We start from the raw sequence: 20,974 nt of genomic DNA, 5'->3' as shown, positions 1-20,974 counted from the left end.
CACAGACTCCCGCCGCGCATCCTTACGCCGACTCTCTCATATCGTCAGTCGTTTATAATATTGACTGAAATCCCGATCCTTGAGGCGATGCGGCGGTTCCCATGATGACAGTCTGACTTCCAGCACTTGGAAACTTGCCAGCGTTGCGCGTGCGCGCCGTACCGTCCGCTGCAACTCCTCACATGACCAAATGCCCCCCGAGACCGATATCACCGCTACATATCCTCCATAGCATCGTCAAACTGCCCCTCTACCACCGCATCCGGATACGGCCCCGTAAACACCGCAGCGAAATGATCCAGCGCTTTCTGTTGCTCGGCGGTGAGGTTCTCCATTTGTTCGGGTGTCGTGTACCATTCGTTCTCATCGTCTTCGTTCGAGGAGATGTCGGCGTCTTCGGAGATGGGGTCGGGGTGGAGGGATGCACAGTTGGAGATGAATTGGTAGAGGACGTCCACTGATGACAGAATCGGGATAGAGTGGTGTGAGTATCAGGTCCCGACAAGACTCTGCACCTCTGCGCGTGCAGTACTCACATGCATCCCCATCCTCGACTACAATCCTCATCTCCCTCACTGTCATCTCTCCCACATCAACCCTATCCTCACCCATCCGCACCGAATCCACCGCAACACTCGCATCAAGTTCTGCGTAGATATGTGGGAGTTTGATGACGTCGTCGCCGTGCCGCGAGACAGCGTGGATGCCGATGGAGGGGTAGTCGATGGAGATTATGAGGGCGTCGTCTGGGTCGTGGAGTATTAGTTGGCTGGCCGGGTGGGGGAACGGTGGTGTTAGATTCTCATACCTAGTACGCGATCAAGTAGCACCCATCGTCGCACGCACCTTGCATCCCACCCCAATACTCACCTTTCAGCAACATAAACATCCCCCGTCCAGCAATCATTCCCAACCTCCTCCAACACCGGCGTAAACACTATCGTCACATCCCGCTGCATATGTCGAACTTGCGAGAAGTCCGGATAGGTAAGGGAGAAGTCGATTGGCATATTTTTATGTACGTTGGGCCGGTTAAGCGGATGGCTGCTACGTGGATGAGAGTGAGTGAGGCTGGACCTGCTGTATGCTTGTTGTGCAGCTTTCCTGTACGTTCAGTGTCGGACTTGTTGATGCCCGGAGTGGGGAGTACCGTCGTTGCAGTGGTTGCAGTCTGGGTTGCAGTGGGAATTCGCTCTGTCGCTCTGTCCTAGTGCTGCGCCACATCCGTCCCCTTCTCCCTCGCGGCTCGAGACAGTCCGGCAAGCAAGTCCCCATCCCGCAATTCCATCGTCCATTAGGAGCATAAAGGGAACCTCTCACTCACTCGCTGCAGCACCAGTACTGTGGGGAACGATCAGCAACTGGCGAGCTTCAACTTACCGACTCTGGACTCCCAACCTCACAGTCTCAACCCACCCAACCACGCCTAATCCCAACTTCCAACAACCACCCACAAAATGCACCACTCAACAACGACGACCTTCCGCTGCATAGCACGCACAGCCTCCCAACAACAATGTCAACGGAATGTAGTGGCACGGTGTAGCATCCCATCACAAACGAGAGCATTCGGAGCGTCCGTTCGTGTTGCGAGTCCAGGTGTGTGAACCGTCCTTTGCTATGGGTGTCTGTGATGCTTCAATACTCACCTTCCTTTTCTTGCCTTTGCCTAACAGCCGCAACCGCAACCTCCTCTCCACCCTCCTCCACCTCTGACTCCACCCCTACCAACTCCACCTCCGAAACCGCGCCCTACGTCGGCCCCCTCGAACCCTCCTCCTGCCCCCCCGGCACCGTCATGAAAGGACTCAACATATTCGCAGGCAAAGCGGACCCCGTGGCGTTACCGGACAACGAGTACCCCGCGTGGGTGTGGAGGCTGCTGGACCCGCCGAAGAAGGAGTGGACGGAGGAGGAGAAATTGAGTATGGATTATTTGAGGGTGGTGACGAAGATGAAGATTAAGGCGAATTCTTTGGCGAAGAGGAGTAAATAAGGGGATTTTGAGTGCGAACGAAGTGAGGTGCGGAGTCTGGGCGGTGGGTCATGGAGAGGTTGGGCGGTGGGAGAGGAGGGTTGGGATTTCGAGCGCTGGGGGTGTTTCACGAGTGAACAGCGGATCAGCAACCTTGTACCTGTCGCATGCGTGAGCTCCTCCGCCGAGCTATCTGTATTTATGCTACGCAATTCGATAGAGTACACACAACCGGGATATATACATTTAAGCATTACGCCTTCCCAAAAAAATGTCTCGGACTACGTGGAGTACATAAAAGTAAGCACTAAGTATAAACATCCGCCGCAATAACCGCCAAAATCTTCCTCGCCAACGCCTGCCCAATACTCTTCCTCCCACTGACAGGAACCGCTGCCCTCACCAACTCCTCCCTATCCCTCTCCGTCTTTCCCTTCAACGCCTTGACCAGACTGCGCATGGTCGGATACGTCTTTGCAAGCGCGGCGGCTTTTTCACCCGAGACGCCCTTGATGGTCATGAGTTGGCGGATCCAGATGGATTGGAGGCGGTAGGAGGTGGATTTTGTGTTGAGGGATTGGTAGGTGGCGAAGGTCAGGTGGAGGCGGGGAGTGTGAGGGTGGGTTGTGAAATAGGATTGGAGGGCGTCTTTTGTTGTTATAGATGGGGGGACGGCGTAGAGGTCTTTGTCCTGTGTGTGTATGTGTGCGTGTGAGGGAGTGCTGTAAGTATACCGTATGCGTATACCCCCTCCAAATGGAGACATACCAAAAGGGCCTTCTCCAACCTCCTCGTCAACCTCACAAAGTATTGCACAGTCTCATCCAACCCCCCGGTCTGTTTCAGAAAGAACCCATTGATGACCTGCACCTGTGTCATGGCCGTACGGATTGCCGTCATCCCAAACTCCAGCGCCCGAACCATACTCGGTGACCGCTCAATCAGATAAATCGGGGATGGTAACCCGCAGGTCTTTAACCGCAGCTTTTGGTCTTTGAACCGTGAGTCTTTGATGCTTGCGACGAGGTCGTCCGTTGTTTTGCGCTCGATGACGTACGGTAGCACTATCTCTGGTGTGTCTTTGAGTGAACGATGGGAAGAACGCCGCGTATGAGGGATGATCCGTAGTTGACGGGGATGAAAACGATACCCTGCTTGCTCCGCCCGCGACGAGGATGTTGGGCGGTGTGTTTGAGATGCCATCCTCAAGCATTCTCGCCGCCTCCGCATTCCTCGCTATGGCTCGGACCCTCCAGCATCCCTCGCTCGCGCTTGATAACACATGCGCTCGGCTCACGCGTCTACTCACCCCCATCAACGTCATCCTCCCTCCTCAGATTCCTCCCCCCTCGGGCCACCCAGATGAAATCGCCCACATTCAGACTCCTCGTCAGTACGTTCACGCCATGCATGGTTAGCTGCTCCTGAATATGCTGCCGTTGGTTCTTGAATTTGACTTCACGGGAGTCTACTACGAGGTGGAGGGTGAATGAGCCTGGAGGAAGGTGGATTGGCGGGGGGTGTTGGGTTGTTGACATTGTGAGAGGGTGGCGGGTGGTGTGACGGCGGGGGGGTGAGTGTAGACGTCGTTGGGGCGGAAGTGTGAAATTGCGAGTGTGGAAAAAGGAGCAGGTCCGGACTCCGTGTAAAAGCAAAGGCAACCAGGATGTGAGCACGCCGCGCGAAGCCCCTAACTGTACAGCATGCCAAACGTGCGCAACTCTTATACGTCATATAATACTAAAATCAAACCCAAACAAGCAAATCCTTCGTGGTCCAGTGGTTAGGATCTCACGCTCTCACCGTGATGGCCGGGGTTCGATTCCCCGCGGGGGAAATTGTTTTGCGCATATTGCGTAGGTCCATTTTTGCAATGGGAGGTCCCATTTTTTGAGGGCATTTGCTAAATGTTGGGTAGGTCTTTGCTTTGACTGTTGCTGCTCGCCCGGAAGCTCGCCCGGAAGCTCGCCCCGACCATCCTTCAGATTATTCCCCTTCCTGTTCAACAACCTTCCTTCTCAAAAGCGCGCGGTCAAGCGCTACATATCGCGCTCTTAACGATGAATCAGGATGCCGAAATGGCTATATACTGTAGATCCCGGTTGGAGCTCGGTTGAAGCCTTGGGCCATCATCTTTCTCAAGCTCGCTCCACCCATCTCAGGGCTGGGCGATGGGCAAAAGATTTTCGGGCCCTGAGTGAAAAAGCTTCGAAGACGTGCTGTCGAAATCTTGTCAATTGTTCGCACGTCCCCGAGCCAACCATATCGGCGTGTGGAGTGAAGTGTTTAACCTTAGTAGGAACGCACCAATATGCTGTTTCGGAGTATAAACTGTCAAATTACTATTCTGTTGCCCATGGTAGCGTCTAGTGCCCACCAACCTTGCATGGCGCCGCCTGGACAGCGTTTATTGCCGCGGCCCTCAGCATCATGAGGAATATGCAAACCGTTTTTCTTTACAAATATGTTCGCTGGCAGACGAAGGGCATCTGCAAAGCGTCAAGGGCAACTCCAATACAATTCAACAAATAGCAACTAGCATACATTTCTCTTTTCTCGGGATATTCTTCACAGGCAACTATGGATGACTCCCATCACCACGGCCATGAGCTATGCACGCACAACGAATGGTCATCAACGCCCATTGAACCCTTTGGATACGGCGCAAGTCCTTCTCTGCTTCCTTCCATCTTCGCGTTGTGAGGTAACCCACATCGCGCTCGGTCTTGGTTTGGGATTCAAGTGCGTTCGTCGGTTGGATGTGCTGTATACCATACAGGTCCAAGAGGTCTCAGAACTCAGTGTGGTTTTCCAGCTCTACCACGGGTACGGACACAGGTCTCAGGCATTGCTGCGATTGTTCATTTTGTGATAAACATCGATTTGGGTTTTTGGGTGCCTTGGCGGAAGTTGGCGCCCGAGGTTTGAGTTCACCGATTCGCGTCGCGGCGTCAGTGTGATTGACAGGAAAGTGACAGTGCAAACTTAACGCTTGTGGATTTACCAACGCCCGACGCCCACAATTCCGCCCCGGATGTGACATAGATCCTGACTTGACATGGCGCTGCTGTTGGCGTCTTTTGGAGAAGCTCACAACGATGGACGCCTGGGGATTAGGGAAGAGCATCGAGAAACGCATAAGACCAGCACAGGGCCAAAAGACGACCGTTCGAGCCCAGTAGTCACTCCGTCTACCACTCCACCCCAAAAACAAATGCGCACCTCCCTCCTCTTCGCCCTAGCCGCGGGCACCCCGCTCGTCTACGCCGACACATGGGTCCGCTTCGAAACCTTCCTTTCCACCGCTGACTGCAGCCCCACCTTCCCGCCCGGATACATCGAATTCACCAACATCACCACATTCACCACCACGGAGCCGCTCCTCGGCGAGCCGCTCGCGCAGCTAGTCGACTGCGACAGCGGGTACACGCCCGAAGCCAACGGGAATTCATTCAAATGCAGCGACAACACCCTCAAAGAAGGGTGTTTGAGACATAACACGACGACCGAGTCGCGCCTGGTGACCACTTTCGCGGGCCTCGCCCCCAACGCCACGCCGGCTGTGAACACGTTCCCGGATACGGTGCTGAACCGCCCGGACGTCGGGAAGCTGTGGTATCTCATCGACACGCAGTATTTCGGGTTCATCGAGGACGAGCAGTCGGACTGCGCCACCCACCCTATCATGGGCGACGGGCGGATCTCGACTCGCGCGGTGCTGGCTGACGGGTCCTGCAGGCCTATGAACGCTACGTCGTCGTCTAGTATCAAGTGCAATGACGACGGGACCTGGGTTGAGAAACGGGGATGTGGGCAGGGGTGTGAGACGTGTGATGAGGTGGTGGTGCATCACCCGGGTGTGTGTGAGAGGAGGGCGGTGACTGGGGAGAGGCGGAGGAGGGTTTCCAACATTATTGGATTCTGTACGAGGCCGCAGAAGGGGTGGTTTGTGGGCAGACTGGGCGCTGCTGCTGGTGTGGGTGGGACTGTCGGAAGTGCCGGTGCAGGTTCTTCGGGTTCTTCCAATGATGCAATGGTGAAAACGACGGCGGGTATGGCGCTTGGTTTGGCCATTAGTGCTGCGTGGGCGGCGGCGGTACTCTTCTAGATTCTTTTTCTTTCCCTGATACCCTATCCTGCTGCCTGGACTGGCTGTATTTGAGCTGATAGATACCACAAATCTCTTGGATGTAAACCCCTCGTTCAGTTCGTGCAGTGTAGTTGCCGTTGCCCATTTGCCCGTCGTCTCGTCTGGGTTTCTGTCCACCAAGGGACCCACCACCGGTAGTCGGGCCAAAGCGGCGGAGTTTGGGACATGGAATGCGTGATATCGCTTCGTCCCAGCCGCCTCCTTTTGGTGAATGTTGAAGACTCTCTGGGCTCTCTGGGCTTTCCTGGCTGACGAGGATTGCCTCGACTGGTCATTTCGACATCCGAGTCGCAAAGCTCTCCCAGGCGGAGGACAAGGGTTCTAAGATGCGATGCACCATTACGAGTGGTTGTTCTCTGCTGTTCCCCAAGCTGCTCGCTCTGGACAAGCGTGGATGGGCCGTGTCTTCAAATTCACGCCCCCATAATCTGTAGCGGAAGTTGGGCGGCCCTGAAGGACACGCTCTCAATTAACGATGACCACGACTCTTTCTCACGGACGCACTACGTACATACAGTATATGCATTTCTCTTAAAAGACTACGTAACTCAGTTCGCCTCTGGGTGGCCTCAGTATAACCACCGTCGTCGTCGTCGTAGCACTCGGGGTCTGTCTCTCTCTACCGTCGTCTCACAATGCCTTGGCGTTCCTGGCGTAAGTAACCCCTATTATATGTATCAGTATTGCCCTGAGCATCGCTGTGGCTAAGCGCTTCACTTGTCTCAATCCATCAAAGCAGCTTATCGTACAGCCCCGAGTATAGGCTTTTTTTTACATTGCGGGAAAGTTTGGCTCGGAGGCATCTGCTCCCTTTGGAGCGGTGGTCGAATGATTTGATGATTAGCGCATGCAAGGACGCTGGGGAGGAAAACTTGAAGAATGCTTGCCGGACGACGTCTCCTAGGACAAATAAATTACCAATACGAAGGAAATGGCCGATTTCCAAGAGATTGGTGTGCATGTGGTCGCAAAGCAGCCATCATACCGAAGGTACTCGTGGCGCGCGATGCACAAAGGAGAGAGATCGACCAAACCTTTGGAGCGTGCGCTCAAGTCCACAATGCTCGTCGCGATGCTGGACGCCCCAACCGGAGAGTCTTCGGCGCACGCACCGTAGTTGACTGGAACAAGGGGACCACGACCAAAATTCCGTCCGGCTGGCGCTTGCTACAGGAACCCGATGTTGTTGGACTGGCCCCGTTGGAGATGCCCCTTCGTAAGAGGCGCATCCGACCGCCAGCCAGCCACCACTTCCATTGAACATGCTTTTCGCGCAAGCACTATTCGTTCGACTGCATCGAAGACGGTCGCCTCCCGACAACTGTGCGGTAACAAACGCCTTCGTACGTTGAGGTTTGCCACGAGGACGGGAACGGTCAAAGTCGGGTCATGGAGATTTACCGGCGAGGATACGGCCGTCGACGAAGCTTTTTTCTTTGATTCAGGCCAAATGCAAAGTCATGTCGGATCCAGAGAGGATTCATGAATCACCAGTGAACCGGTTGCTGGACCGGATGGACCGCATCAGTGATTGATGGGTGATTGGAAACCCCTCACATGATGTGCGATTCGTGTGTTGACGCATTCTTTCGGAAGAGAAAAAAATACCCCGGACACTTGATCTCCATCGTATGCGTAGTCGTGACAGCCGTCGGTGACCGCACACAAACGCCTGATATCCGAGGCACTATATATCCATGTACAGTCGGTGGAACTCGGTGCTGGGAGTCGGGGAAGGCGAGGAAGGCCCAGTTCCGTTGAGTTCTGACGACGGATTGAACCGATCGGGAGGAATGCTGCATGCCAGTTACTGCGCGCGGATTCACATCGATACTACGATTGAGGACTCAGGGAAGTTAGTGATTGGTGGTTGTTCAAAGAGCGCGCGGAGTATGGCGCGGCGATGTTTTGGCAACTCCGACGACGATTTAGCTGATTTCGACGGTGACGGCGATTCGGCGGCCGACCATATCTGAACCAGTAAGGCCGAGATCTCTGCTCAGCAAGTGGATGGGACATGAGTGTACGCCGGCGATGTATATGTACCGTGAAGGCCGCATACGATCGGCGAGGGGCAGGGTTGGTGACGGGGGAAAGCACCTGGATTACGCCGACGGTCGCCACCTCGTCTGGATTACCATACCCGTCGCTTCATCCTACCATTCATCCGACATGCTTACGTCGTCGGTCGGTTCCCAGGAATTCGATGATTTCAATTAGGAGCGCTGTCACCGAAGTACCCCGATATGTCGGAACTCGTCTTCATTAAACTGGATAACCAGTCGCAGCGCGAGATCGATGAATCGATAAGCAAAGGTTCCTCCTCCATTGCCAAAATCTACTCCAAAAGCGCATTTGCGGCAAGTTCGCAGACGCATCAAAAAAACACGCCGGTCTGGTCAAGGCGAACGTTGTCGACTACGAGACCATCACATCAAAAGCAAGTGTGCTCTGCTTCTGCCTAGATCGCTGCCCTGCGGTGAGTGGGAAAGGGAGTCCACCACCGCCGAGATACCTCGATGCGAGTGTTAAGTTCCTACTCACAACAACACTCCCATCAACACACTCCATACTCCCCGCATTTCGCGACAGACGGGTACTCCGCGCTGAAATCTCCCCATGCGACTACCTCATCATGGGAGCGGGCACCTAGGTGGACCCTCTGGACCAGCTGTATGTGATGCAGAATGGTTGGCCTGGTTTTCAGGGCTTTTGCACCACATCCAGCTAGCCGCATGGAGACACCGCCCACCGCAGGCCATGACGCTGTCATGACTGTCTGACGTCGTCAGACTGGAAGGATTTGCTGGAGGGGTTATGTGTGAACTTGTCTGCTATGCACCGGAGCGAGTCAGAGATGATGAAGCGTTCAAGCACTTTGTCTATGTTGCCCAAGGAACTGGATATGTCAAAGTGGCACCGGAGTTCAAGGAGCTAATCCTTTTGTACTTTTTGTACTTGAGGGCTTTGGGTTTCACCGTCATTGGGTCTGGGCATCCTTTGGCTTTGATCTGTGCAAGACAGCATATCATGGCAGAGCTCTTAGCTGATGTCCTCGATTGTAAGTTTGGGTTTCTGTGCAAAGTTGATGCAAGAGTTGGACATGTGCTAATTTACCCTCACTAGATTGCGGCGTGCCATTTGTTCGGGTTGTTGGTTTTGGCATGAAAGCATCTGCCCGGGAAACGTGGGACACACTTGACAGCTTGTTGAAAATGCCTGAGAACCAGCGGTGGGCCCGGCACTCTAGCTGGGACATTGGACCCTCGGTGCCCTGATGGACTTGGCCTCCACGCTGTTTGTATTCCGGCAGCGAGACTTTCGCCATTTGACATCCGATGAGATGAGAGGCAGCTTTGCAATGCGAATCTGGGAGTGCCAGTCCTGCAGAGAAAACTGGTCGAATGGTCGGAGTGGACAGGGAGCGCTCATCCGTGGACAGCCCTTGGTGGCGGTGACGAGGATGAGGAGGATTATGAAAGCGATGAGGATAAGGGGGAGGATGGCAACAACGGGGATTCCGACGACGGTGGCAACTGCGAGGATGATGGGGAAAACCGGGAGAGCATGGATGATGGCGAAGGGGATGGGGAAGGAGATGGTGAAGGAGAGGGTGTGGGGGTTGTGCGCGAAGGGGATGGCGAAGGAGAGGGTGTGGGGGTTGTGGCAGAAGCGGGACGCTGCGCCCGATGACAGGAACAGGAGCAGCGCCAAGAATCTCCAATACCGCGAGGATATGAACGCACGGCTTCGCCGCTACATGTTCAAGGTCGGGGAGAAAGAAGCCAAGGACATGGAAACGGAAAAGGAAAAGAAGAGGAGCAATGCTTCGACAAGTGCCGCGGACTCAATTTGAGATGCCGCCGCCGGGTGTGCCATTGCAAAATCATCCGCATGGTACACCAGAGGCGGAGATGCTTCTTATCCGCCGCTCAGGCTCAGAGCTATGCGACCACACAAACATCGGTGAACTGCTACTTCTCGTGGGACGAGTCTCCTTACACCTCTGGGCCGCCATGTCATCTACATAAGGCTGCGGCTCCTGCGTTGAGCCTGGATGGCAGGCGTCTCAGCAACTCAGCGTTCGTGCTATGATCGGGTCGATTTCACCGGCCGCACATCACGCCGTCACGAACAAAGAGTGAGTCAGAAAAAAACGGTCTCTGACATATTCTGCGTCGGCGTCCCCGTCCTCGTCTTCTTCTGCCACACGCACCCAATTTCAAGCTGTCAAAGAAAAGCTCCGCCTTCCGCTTGTTACGACTTTCATTTCTTCTAAATGACCAAATTTGCCGAACTTCTCGGGAACATAGCAGCGTGTCGAGTTCCGCAATGTTGCTCAGTAAAGTCAATCTTCGCCTCGCCCGCGTCAGCAAATACGGCTATCTGGCACACAAGGCTGCGTTCGCGCTGGCTCCTTGCCAGATCCCGGTCTTCAATACCATTGAGGGTATGTCCGCCAGTGGGTGTTGTGATGAATCCAAGGAAGGGAACGAAGACGACGACAACGCAAACACACCATGCTGCGGTGCTAGTGAAGGAGCCCCATACTGGCGGTGAACAAGAGTGCATCAGCAGCATCGTTTGTGAGGGTCTTCTATACGCGCATTTGGCTCTCGCTGGTTGACATAAGCGACGCGTAGGGGAGGTTGATGGCAGAGGGCCGAGCACATACGCGCTTCGCGACGGAATGCGAAGAAGTCACCGACCCCCGGTGAGATGCCAATCCCCAAGTTGGAACTGACGCCTTGTCCTCACCTGCCAGCCTAATCATTGGGGTTTAGCAGATGCATTTTGATGAAAAAATGTGGTCTTATTCACGCGTCTGCGTGCTCATGCAGTCCTGACTTCCGAGGGCTCCCCATCCCCGACCAAGGTGAGGAGAGAAGTCGGCAAACAAGTTACCTGCGATTCTCCAGCGAAACGTCACAACCCTGTCCTGTTCTTGGTATCTAGGACTCAGTGTCCTTCGTCGATAAGTGGCTCTTGGGGTTAGGATTGGAGTGTTCCTCAAAGACAGGTTGTCTTGAGTTTACTGGTACGTGCTTCTGCCCTCGACTGCGTTGTTTGGTTGGGCTCATTACTTCTCATTCTGTCTCGCAGGTGCAAAGCGCCCATCAAGGACGATCATCGCAGTATTGTCATTGTCGTTAAGTGGCTAGCGCCTCAAGATCGAACCTCGTGGTATATCTCCTCGTGCTCGGTTGTTGTGCTCAATGTTGTTCTTTGTTTTTGTAGACGGGAACCCTTACTGTACAGCCTTCCCGCGGCGACGCCTGTGAGTACTCGGCTCTGATTTGGCCGGGGGCAACCAATGGTCCAGTTTCAAGAACACATTGCGATGGTTATTATCTGTCCTAGCCTTTTGATGTTGACATAATGTATACATACATCTACATATGATTCCGAGATACTTTCGGTATCTCTACTTTCTCTCAATCTGAGCCGCAATGCGTATGGCAGAATATGCAAACACTCGGTATACCCAGGGTGCGGAGCGATATAGTTGTGCGGTAAGTGCAGCCAGATATGCATGGTGTACCGCATCTTTTGCAAAAGACACAGCGGCCAACATCATCCGTAACATGATGGCGTTTCCGATCGCAGCATTTCGGCACCACCACATCTCCTTCATTCCGTGTTGGGTTTGTTCGCTGGGTCCGCCGAAACGTTGACCCCGCTCCAAAGTCCGAACCCTTTTGCCAGCGTCATGAGTGTTGCGCAAACGCGCCATGAAAACGTAGCCGCTCGCCGATTACGAGTTCCCATCTCAAACGGTGGACGTCGCAGCTTCATGTGAGGATCTCGCACGCCTTTGAGGGTGAACACCTAGACATGTCTTAGTGTCATCCTTCTTCTGCACCTTTCCCTGCTTCGGCTGGTTGATGAGCTATGTGGTGCGGCTGGCGGCGGGTTGAGCGGCCGTAGGTTGAGCGGACTGAAGGCTGGGTGAAGCAGGAGCAGGCGTGGCAACGGATGTTGCGGTGTATAGGAGTGGTCCCGGTCGAGTCCTCCCTCTACAGTTACAATATGGCCCTCGGCAGACGCTGCCCCTTTCCCGGACCTTAGCCGTAACCCTAACTCCCAACAGTAACCCAATCATAACCCTAACTCAGTAGCTAGTTTATATCCCCAGTCATGTACTGTATATGATTTGTTGTTGAGTTTTTCTACTTGGAGTAGGCGCGCGAAGTCTGCGCCGGCTTTACTTTTTCTTCTTCTTCTTTACCCAATATACTTCTATATCCCCTGCCTACCGCAACGCCTTGCCTTGTTTCTCTCGTCGCCTTTGGTGTTTTGTGGGAGGCGTAGGGGTGTTGGGAATTCGCGCCGGCAGCATCTCTACGGTCTTGGAAGCTTCGCGGAAGTCCCTCGGAATGCAACGGCGACGTCGGTTTAAGTGAGATGCTGCTGCTGCTGCTGAATGGGGCATGGGGGGGGGGGGGCATGAATCCTGCTCACTTCGCGTTCGAAGTACCCGCTTTCTAACCCTACGCAGCCCCGGTCGCTCTTTCGTGTGGTTGGCGTTCTCGTTTGCAACGACGATTCAGGGCCTTCGAGCGACAACGTGTTTACAGCATCTGCCTGCTTTTGAATGCTTGCCGGTCATCTCTCGGACTGGGATAGCGTATCAATGAGGTCAGTGTGGTGTCTATTAATATAGCAGTCCATTCCACTACGGCAACCAGCGCTGAGCATGAAAGATCGGGCGCCGGGATGAAAGAGCGACATTTTGGGCATTTGAGTGATCTGAGCTCGGTTTGCGGGATCCAACATCGTGATGGCCAACATAATCAGAGGGAAGCTCAAATAGACGGAGAAGGTCTCAGAAGTTTGCCTTCCTAGAAGAATGATACCCTGTGGTGAAATCAACCGGGGCCGTGTAGCAAGATGATCGGCTGCGTCTACCGCCACATATTGGATTCCATGGATCTGGCGTATCTTCCGATACGTTGAAGTCTGCAGGCTCCAGATAGGGTGGCTCTTGCGTGTCGTTGGAATCAATTCACCCTGCCGTCCCGTTAGCAAAACAACAAAATTGGACACACTCCGGGCACAGCGTGGGTGGCGCTGCATTTCCCGAAAGCCTTGCGCAAGTCGGATTGCTCAGTACACGCGCCAGCGAGATTCCGCCGGTTATTGTGAGCAGAATCAGTTGGTGTATGGTCCTTGCGCTCATGAACTCCCTGAGGTATTGTCCATCCACATGTACGCTTTTGTTTTGTCTCGTCCAATCCGTCATTGGGCGGACATTTGAATGCGCGCTGTCGAATTGCTGTCAATGCTCCCGGTAATCTAACACTTGTTTTCCCCCGCAGCCCCTTTGCAAGCGAACGCGTGCCGCAGTCTGCATATATACGACCACGACCGCATTGAGTGGATGGATAATAGCATCATTAATGGGGGAAGTATCCGAGTTATAGCTGCTCTCACATGCTTCGTCGTCAAAATCAAGATGGCAGGAACATTCCATCCAAGGCCATATACCGGGCAGCGAAAAAAGCCCTGATTTTCATTTCACCTTGCGCATATAAAACCGCTGAGCATCGCAGCAGGACCTTCAAACTTTTCCAACCAAGTTCGTCGCTTACCGTCTTCAACGATAGACATCTCCAGAACCACTTTCCTCTGCCTCTCATAAAGCAACACGTTGATCAACGGACGACCCCTCATACATCTCCGAGCGCCCAGCCTTTCTCAGCAAATATACTCTCCGCCGTGACCTCAAAAACGACAAGCATGGCGAACTTTCCCACGATTCTACAATGCTTCCGGGCCTGGGCTCTCCTTGCATCGATCGCTTGGGTGTTGGTCTTGCTGACCTTTGCCCCGTCAGTTTATGCCGCGCCTGTTCTTCCTCCCGGGACGCTCGTCAATATCTCAGGTATAGTCCGCCGTTGAGACGATGTGTGATCGCTCAAAACGTTTTGTGCTCGAATCTTGAGACTGCAAGCTAATCTGCTGACCTTTCGATGAATCTCTCATTATCTCCACCAGCAGGTGTCGAAGTCACTCCGAGCAGTACTGCAATCTCGCGCCCTCCAGCTGCAACTGAAACCGCAGTCATACCCGTCGCCGCAACTAAGGGCAATGACTCCATTGCATCCAACCAGCTACTCGTCGACACTGTCGTCGCTCCGGCTCCGCTCGTCGCGGCTCCAAAGCCAGAGCCCACTGTCATGGCTGTCGATCTCACCAATGGAAACGACTCCATTGCGTCGTTTTCGGGACCTGTTGTCAAAGTGTGATGGACATGTGGCCCTAAATCAACGTGCTGTAGACAGATGGTACTTCATCCTAGTTGGACCTCTATATATCCTTCCTTCTATCGTCCTTGCGTCGTCGTATCTGGTCGTCTCCCTTTGTACATATGTAACATTCATTTGAATGCAAAAAGAACGGAAACCAACCGCATCGCACATATCACTTGACGCATATTCGAGGGAGAGTTTTGCTGAGTCACGTGGCAGCCTGCCAGATTTATATTCATCTATCTCCATGATGTCAGAAAAGCTGCGTTTGTTCGGCAACTCTCTCCACAGATCCCCAAGACACGACAAGACATCCCATCGATGTTCCTGCAAATCCCTCGCTCGCTGATTCTTTCGTCGATAATGCTGCCTTGGTGATCGCATACCGCCCGCTGAGAAGGTTCAGCCATGGTCGACAAGCGAAACCGCCTGTCATCTCCGAAAGAGCGTACAGTAGTACATTGACAGAAATGCTTCCTCCCTCAATCCGAAGGACCGTGCCTATCGACGCACCACCAAAACAACATGGCTAGGGAATCTTTCTTGGCGCAACTATACTCATCGGCTGACAGATCAGAGCCCAGTGACGGTGCGCCCTGTCCCACTCCATCGGTGGACGTCAATATGGAGCCAACAACGAGGATCGATGCCGCTGCGATCGAAAGGAACAAGGAGAACCGCACTGGTCGCGACCCCAACTCACCGTCTGCCCACGGACCCTCCTCCTCCTCTTCTTCGCTTCGGGGGAGCCGCTTTGCAAGTACAAGCTCTGCAACATCTTCACCCACCGTCTCTACCCACCGTCTCCACCCACCACAACGACCAAGCGCAAATACACCAAGCCGTCCCGCGACGCTGGGTCGAAATGAACAGCCGCCGAGGACTCGCCCGCCCTCCAGAACCGGAAAAGGAATACCCGTCAGGTGGACAGGGAGAACCGTACCCTCCGCGGCTAACTCGCCGCAACGAGGGAAGAAATCCGAGTCCTCAAAGCCGCCGCTGCCGCTGCGATCGACAAGAACAAGGAGAACCTCACTTGTCGCGACCCCAAATCATCGTCTGCCGCCGCCTCCTCCTCCTCCTCCTCCTTCAGGAGGGTTGGTTGGGCGCTGTGTATCCCCCTCCTTCCACTCCCGCACACACCCTCCACGAGGACGCCGAGAGCAATATTCAAGCCAACGGTCCTCCACCCGAAGTACACTGCCCGTATCGAGGACTCCTACGGTGGTCTCTATGGTTGTCTCCTCGAAGTTACCTTCTACCTGCCTCTCCAGCCTGCATCGGCTCATAATGGTGCTGCAAGCATGCGAACGTCCAATTCAACTTTCAACGTCAGGGCGGAATCAACTCCACGGCCTCACGGCATACTGTATGTGCAGTGTCGACCATTTTTCGTTTACCACCATTTGCGGCGCGGCCCAGTAACGTTTCAGGTCCCATTGCGTTTGGGCTCTAAAGGTATCATGGAAGAACGCCATCTCTCGGTATGACACGCCTAGTTCCCGCGACCATCGGCTCGTCGCAAACAGTGTAGCATAGAGGCAGCATACATGCAGCTTAAGATGAGTTGAGACTTGTGCTTTCGTTCGGATGGGCTGGTGTAGCTCCAACGCTCCCCCGCTCCTGTGGAATTTGCTTCCTTTCCTACAACATACAGTAGGATGCCGTTGGGGAGGTTACGACGGGCGCGTCGAAATTGACGGCGTTTGGGCTACTAGTCGCGGCTGGCCGGCCCCCAGTCAACCACGGTGACGTTCGCAGCAGGCCGGTGACTTCTGCTGGCCACAAAGATTTATTGACCGCGTAACCTCCCCGATGGCATCCTACTGTATCATGTAATAGAAAAGGAATCGCATGTATGTACAGTACATCGTAGGTGGTGCATGCTATGATGCGGCTACAGGGCGGTAGAGCAGCTATGATGTGGAATGGTTGTGGGGCTGGTGATTGTGGTTGTGGTTGTGGTTGTGGTTGTGGCAGTGCTCGATGCTGAGGTGCTTATGACAAGATGTGCCCGTCCATCTCCACCAGTATCCCATGCGGTTATGAGGTTTTCGGGTTCAGTTGTTCGGCCTATGTTGTGATGTGTGCGACGCGGCCGTCTTGATTGGCGGCTTGGGAGTCCGTCAACAAGGCGGCATCCGAGTACTTGGACCCGGCGTCGGAGGAGGACGAGAACGCCGACGACGACGACGACGACGAGGCGGACGGACCGCCGGAGGACTTGCCGCCTCGACAAGTCATTCCGTACGACGCGGCCGTCGCGATTGGCGGCTTGGGCGTCAGCCGACAAGCCCGCAGCCGAGAATTTGAAGCTTGCGTTCGACTTGGCCATTGTGGTGGGTGTGTGGTGGGTGGAGATGGGTGGTGACGATGGTGGGGAGGATGTTGGTTCGTGGTCCAGACGAAGGATGAGAGACAAAGGTTGGCGAGGGGTGGGCGGAAGGACACCTCGAAACACGATTTCCACTCATGTAGAGCACTCACTGCACTATCAATGCGAACATGCCGGCAACCGGCGTACATTCTCGCTTGTACGCTGGTTCTTTATGATGTTCTTCCTTTCCTTGTTCGCGCTGGTCAGGTTGCGAGGGTGTTGGTTGGAGGCGGATGACTTGCTATTGGGATCCGTGGTCGGATTCTCGTTTGCAACTCGCCAGTTCATCGGCAATCCCACATGACTTGGCACGAGCTTCGTTCCCAATGCGCCACCTGCCGCTCTCCCGCTTCGAGGAGTTGAATGAACGTATCCTGCAGATAATGATCCAAACTGAGCCAGAGAAGGCATCATGGCTTCTTGCTTTCAGGCGTGCACAGCTCGGCCGTAGACGGCAACATGTAAAGCCCCTCTTTGTGAGGATGAGGTGCTGATACTCCAGCTGCTCGGAGCCGCGCAAGAGATGAGGTACTACACGTCCAAATATTGCGCGCCTGCTCCGCCGCACGTAGAACTTGGCGCTTGCTCAAGTCCCTCTTCGCGACGCGACCGTCTCTGTTGGCGGCTTGGGAGGAGGAGAAGGAGGCTGAGGGTCCGGCGGCGGCTTGGAGGGCTCGGAGTTCTACCGTCATTGCCGTGAGTTGTTCCTCTAGATCGCGGTTCCGTCTTTCGAGATCCTCTCTTTCTTGGCAGCGACGCGGCCGTCTCTGTTGGCGGCTTGGGACTCGGTGGACAGGGCGGCATCGGAATACTTTGACCCTGCCTCGGACTTTAGCGCCGGCCTTTCTTGCCCATGATTGTTTGAGTGGTGTGGATGTGAATCATGATTGGGGGATGTGGATATTGGTAGTTGCGTCGCTGACTCCTTCTATCCTTCAATATTGACGCAAGTCGGCTGAGGTGCTTATGACAGGATGTGGGCGTACGGGGAGCTCCCTCGCCAGTCGTGGAAGTGGCAGTGGTTGTGGTGGGGTTGGTGGTGGTGGTGGTGGTGGTGGTGGCGTTTGCGGTTGGGATGCCTGCTTGGTGTTGCTCCCAAGCTAGCTTTGACGCCGTTCGTTCCTTCTGCAGCTTCCGTCGCAAAAACGGCAGCGCGGTTCTGACTTTCGTTTTCTTGAACATTCGTTCTCTCTTCGCTTTTCTTTGAGCGGTAGTTGTCATTGTATTGGTTCTACTGCGCGGTATTGAAAGATGGTGGATACCGTCAGAGCACGGGGCTATGTGGAACGGGGTGGTGGTGGTGCTAGCTGCGGTGCGTGCTACGTGCCGCTCCAAAGCTTGCTTGGATCTGGCTCGTTGTTTTTCGAGCTCGCGTTGTAAGGACTTCACCGCGGCCCGGCCGGCGATCGTCCTCCGCATCTTTTTGCATAGGCGTGCTCGCCTCGCTTGTTTCTGTGCTCCTGTTGTCATTGTCGCTTCTGCTGCGCGGGATTTGAAAGATGGTGGATACCGCAGAGTTCAGCTAACGGGCTATGAGGAACACAGATCTCAGTAGGCAGCCGGGTCTGACTATTACCTTGTATATGGGTTGATGTATATATGTGAGGAACAAGTTCGAGTGGGTGTCGACAGTGGTAATTAGTAAATGCACTGCCACCGTGCGCGACCCTTAATCGTTGAACCCCTACGCGTCTCTTTCAAACGGGCGGGCGGGGTCACTTCAGCGCACGGGCCTGAGAATCTACGAGTAGTCTCCTCAAGACCTCCCGCAGCAAACGTGTGGTCTTTCATGAACATCAGGACCGCGTGGAAATCTCACTATGTCCGTTGTACAGTAAACCACGTGATGACATGCTGTCAATGCAAGGGATTGATGGTGAGCTATGTTGAACGACGAAATGGAGATGTGCAGGCATGTACGGCATGACACTCACCATCAAGAGGGATGTCTTGGAATCCTTCCGAGACCCGCGGTATGAAATATCTCTGTCTCGTATCGATGATGCACAGCGAGGCTCAGCGAACCCGTCAAAGCATCCATGCTCTTGCATGTGGCTTGAGGAGACCATGTCCAGATCCAGTTGTTTCTTCCACTAAAACCGGGTTTAGCATGGGCCCCGTCCTGCGAAGTGCTGCCGCTCGCTTCATCTGGCGGTTTGTTTGCGTCTCGCAAGGGCAGCTCCGGTTTAGGTGCGAGAATTGATTCCTGGCGTCGCTCAACCATTGATGCGCAGGCGCATTGTTCATTCAAGTAAGGCCAGGGGTTTGTTGATGTGGCAGACTCACTGATCCCTCTACCTGTATATGTAGTGCTTGCTACAGTCCTTGCTGGATGTATATCCAGCAAGGTAACACTCAATCGCGGTCGATGCGCGAGGCACACGCGGTCTGAAATATCAAGGCCTTCATGTAGCGGATGTCGCACCCAGCAGCAAAGGCATCAGCAAGTTCCTCCTTTAGAGAGGAATTGGTTGATGCTTCAGCTGATAGTGTCCGCTACATTGATCTCCGATCTCCGCACAGAACAACATCATCCAATACCAGTCAACTGTTATCCATCAACGACAGAAGGGCTCTCCATGATCTTCACTCCTCGATGATCCACAGGCGAGACCTCTCTTTCTGGCGATTTGACGCAGGCAAAGAGAGCTTGTTGCGCTCATCCCCAGAAGTGAATGCAATAGGAGATGCTAATGGGTGCTGCTGACCGGCGGGGCGATCGACATCAACTTCTCCACAGAGCGCGCTCCCCTGGTTGTCTTCTCGAGCATTAGGCTGCCTTCCTTTCTCGCTTGACGAGCGTTCCCTAGAGTGCTTTGACACATAAAACGCGAGCTTCTACTAGATCCCGTTGCAGATTTTCTTCCTGCGCCTGTTGGTGGGATCTTAAACTCCCTTGCGGTAGCCTGTGAAAGATTAACTCCTCTGAGAACATTGGAACTCCCCCGTTTGGCTATTGAGTATCGTCCGTGGTAGGATCCGTGCAAGTGACGTTGTTCAAGATCTTATTTGCGCAGGTTCGCTGGAGTGGATGTTATCGTAGGCCCACGAACATTCCGCAAGATGAAAGCCGCGAAACAAGTGCTGCAAAGTTCTCCCATCTGGTGGTCAAGTCCACCTAGAGGGTCTAAGGCCTCCGAAGTATTACGGTGACAAACTCCGGCGAGACGTGGACATCCATCCAATGGGTGCCAAAAGCCTCCCAGATAGACGGTGACAACTGAACGTCATCCCTGCAAGAAGACGTTCCTGGCGGTCGAGTGTCTTTGCCCTGGTTGATGCATCACCTTCAGGGTGGCGGCGCATGTTAAGAACAGTCTCCTTTCGTTTGTGTACGTGATGAAGTTGAGGGAAGGTAGTCTTTGGCATGGAGAGACACGGTGAAGTAGTGCGTGGGGCGTTGAGAGAATAGGTGTTGTCGAAGGCCAATAGAGAGCGAAGAAGGAGCGGTTGCTATGGTGAAGTTTTGAGAGGGAATGGCGGTTATATTCGCGAGTCTCCCTGTTGACCTACGTTCAGTGCTGACTGAGTCCGCCCTTCTCTCGCATACGTCACCTTCAAGAGCGAGAGAGATGAAACAGAAAGACCACGTCCCTTTTCAAATCTTGCACATGGGCAGGCCGCGATGTTGGTGATCGCGGGTATCGGTCGATGGGTGCGAAGAAGGATTCATGTGGATAAGGCGGAAAAGACGAAGGCGGCGGCTGGGTGACGAAGGGCATGGACGGGATGATGTGTGCGTCCGCTTCTTCGGTTGAGTCCTCCTGTTGAAGGTTCATGGGTGCCGCTGGCTCTGAATCGCCCGGCCAAAAGCTGCGCCGGCTCATTACTAGGACCGGGTGTGTCCGCCCCCTCTCCATGTCCTGGGTGAGCGACGCAAAATCCGCGCCGCCACACTGCTCAGATTGATCTTCCGACCGGACACAAGTGCAGCTTTCTCCTCCCTCACGGAGCATGTCAAGCATTGGCGCAGAGCAAGTGCGTCTCCCATCTACCCTCATTTGAGCAAGATCTCCAACGCCCGCGGCGACGCAAATACGGGCCATCGTTTGATTGCACGGCTTTGATCTTCCGGCGCAGCGTGAACTCTTCAGTGATATCGTTTCCGAGAAAGTTCAGCAGGCGCCGAGACGTCCACCCCTAGAAGGGTCTCCTGACATTGAATCGCATTGGCGGAGGGTGCTGATCCACGTGGACGCTGTCGAGGGGAGGGGAAAAAA

General features: G+C 54.2%; 7 protein-coding genes and 1 non-coding gene across 8 annotated transcripts; 4 read left to right on the top strand and 4 right to left on the bottom strand.

Moving 5' to 3' along the window:
* Positions 1 to 215: 215 nt before the first annotated feature.
* EV422DRAFT_498324 (regulator of volume decrease after cellular swelling-domain-containing protein) lies at positions 216 to 1,010 on the bottom strand (the record flags this gene model as incomplete). Its single annotated transcript, XM_053068010.1, has 3 exons — positions 216 to 457; positions 537 to 769; positions 871 to 1,010. 3 exons carry the CDS (start codon positions 1,008 to 1,010, stop codon positions 216 to 218), a joined length of 615 nt encoding a protein of 204 aa, XP_052923974.1.
* Positions 1,011 to 1,457: 447 nt separating this feature from the next.
* On the top strand, positions 1,458 to 1,996 carry EV422DRAFT_507842 (mitochondrial ribosomal protein L37-domain-containing protein; the record flags this gene model as incomplete). Its single annotated transcript, XM_053068683.1, has 2 exons — positions 1,458 to 1,599; positions 1,677 to 1,996. 2 exons carry the CDS (start codon positions 1,458 to 1,460, stop codon positions 1,994 to 1,996), a joined length of 462 nt encoding a protein of 153 aa, XP_052923973.1.
* A 143-nt stretch (positions 1,997 to 2,139) lies between these two features.
* Positions 2,140 to 3,621, bottom strand: EV422DRAFT_130970 (restriction endonuclease type II-like protein). Its single transcript, XM_053064742.1, has 3 exons — positions 3,285 to 3,621; positions 2,744 to 3,054; positions 2,140 to 2,666 (listed from the first exon to the last, which is right to left on the bottom strand). Exons 1-3 carry the CDS (start codon positions 3,511 to 3,513, stop codon positions 2,283 to 2,285), a joined length of 924 nt encoding a protein of 307 aa, XP_052923972.1. The 5' UTR covers positions 3,514 to 3,621; the 3' UTR covers positions 2,140 to 2,282.
* Positions 3,622 to 3,740: 119 nt separating this feature from the next.
* On the top strand, positions 3,741 to 3,812 carry EV422DRAFT_t99. Its single transcript has one exon. It is a non-coding gene; the product is annotated as a tRNA-Glu (tRNA).
* Positions 3,813 to 5,033: 1,221 nt separating this feature from the next.
* On the top strand, positions 5,034 to 6,083 carry EV422DRAFT_569319 (uncharacterized protein; the record flags this gene model as incomplete). The annotated part of the gene is made up of 1 exon (XM_053072756.1): positions 5,034 to 6,083. The coding sequence occupies one exon, from the start codon at positions 5,034 to 5,036 to the stop codon at positions 6,081 to 6,083; it is 1,050 nt and encodes a 349-aa protein (XP_052923971.1).
* Positions 6,084 to 13,326: 7,243 nt separating this feature from the next.
* Positions 13,327 to 14,558, top strand: EV422DRAFT_130852 (uncharacterized protein). Its single transcript, XM_053064741.1, has 3 exons — positions 13,327 to 13,334; positions 13,445 to 14,010; positions 14,136 to 14,558. The coding sequence occupies exons 2-3, from the start codon at positions 13,560 to 13,562 to the stop codon at positions 14,372 to 14,374; spliced, it is 690 nt and encodes a 229-aa protein (XP_052923970.1). The 5' UTR covers positions 13,327 to 13,334; positions 13,445 to 13,559; the 3' UTR covers positions 14,375 to 14,558.
* Positions 14,559 to 16,420: 1,862 nt separating this feature from the next.
* Positions 16,421 to 16,712, bottom strand: EV422DRAFT_569317 (uncharacterized protein; the record flags this gene model as incomplete). The annotated part of the gene is made up of 2 exons (XM_053072755.1): positions 16,421 to 16,450; positions 16,527 to 16,712. 2 exons carry the CDS (start codon positions 16,710 to 16,712, stop codon positions 16,421 to 16,423), a joined length of 216 nt encoding a protein of 71 aa, XP_052923969.1.
* An 807-nt stretch (positions 16,713 to 17,519) lies between these two features.
* Positions 17,520 to 18,466, bottom strand: EV422DRAFT_130835 (uncharacterized protein). Its single transcript, XM_053064740.1, has 2 exons — positions 18,331 to 18,466; positions 17,520 to 18,232 (listed from the first exon to the last, which is right to left on the bottom strand). Exon 2 carries the CDS (start codon positions 18,222 to 18,224, stop codon positions 17,586 to 17,588), a length of 639 nt encoding a protein of 212 aa, XP_052923968.1. The 5' UTR covers positions 18,225 to 18,232; positions 18,331 to 18,466; the 3' UTR covers positions 17,520 to 17,585.
* Between the last annotated feature and the right edge of the window lie 2,508 nt (positions 18,467 to 20,974).

This window comes from Fimicolochytrium jonesii, assembly GCF_025526975.1.
Source record: "Fimicolochytrium jonesii strain JEL569 chromosome Unknown EV422scaffold_19, whole genome shotgun sequence".
NCBI lineage: Eukaryota > Fungi > Chytridiomycota > Chytridiomycetes > Spizellomycetales > Powellomycetaceae > Fimicolochytrium > Fimicolochytrium jonesii.
This window is presented reverse-complemented; position numbering and strand designations above follow the sequence as displayed.

Excerpts from the sequence above, each read along its gene's own strand:
- EV422DRAFT_130835 (XM_053064740.1), bottom strand. The coding sequence starts at position 18,224 with ATGACAACAGGAGCACAGAAACAAGCGAGGCGAGCACGCCTATGCAAA.
- EV422DRAFT_130970 (XM_053064742.1), bottom strand. The coding sequence starts at position 3,513 with ATGTCAACAACCCAACACCCCCCGCCAATCCACCTTCCTCCAGGCTCA. Across the intron at positions 3,055-3,284 it reads GGAGGATGACGTTGATGGGG|ACACACCAGAGATAGTGCTA; the intron begins GTGAGTAGACGC and ends GTTCACTCAAAG. Across the intron at positions 2,667-2,743 it reads GGTTGGAGAAGGCCCTTTTG|GACAAAGACCTCTACGCCGT; the intron begins GTATGTCTCCAT and ends ATACACACACAG.
- EV422DRAFT_130852 (XM_053064741.1), top strand. The coding sequence starts at position 13,560 with ATGCTTCGTCGTCAAAATCAAGATGGCAGGAACATTCCATCCAAGGCC. Across the intron at positions 14,011-14,135 it reads GACGCTCGTCAATATCTCAG|TCACTCCGAGCAGTACTGCA; the intron begins GTATAGTCCGCC and ends CAGGTGTCGAAG.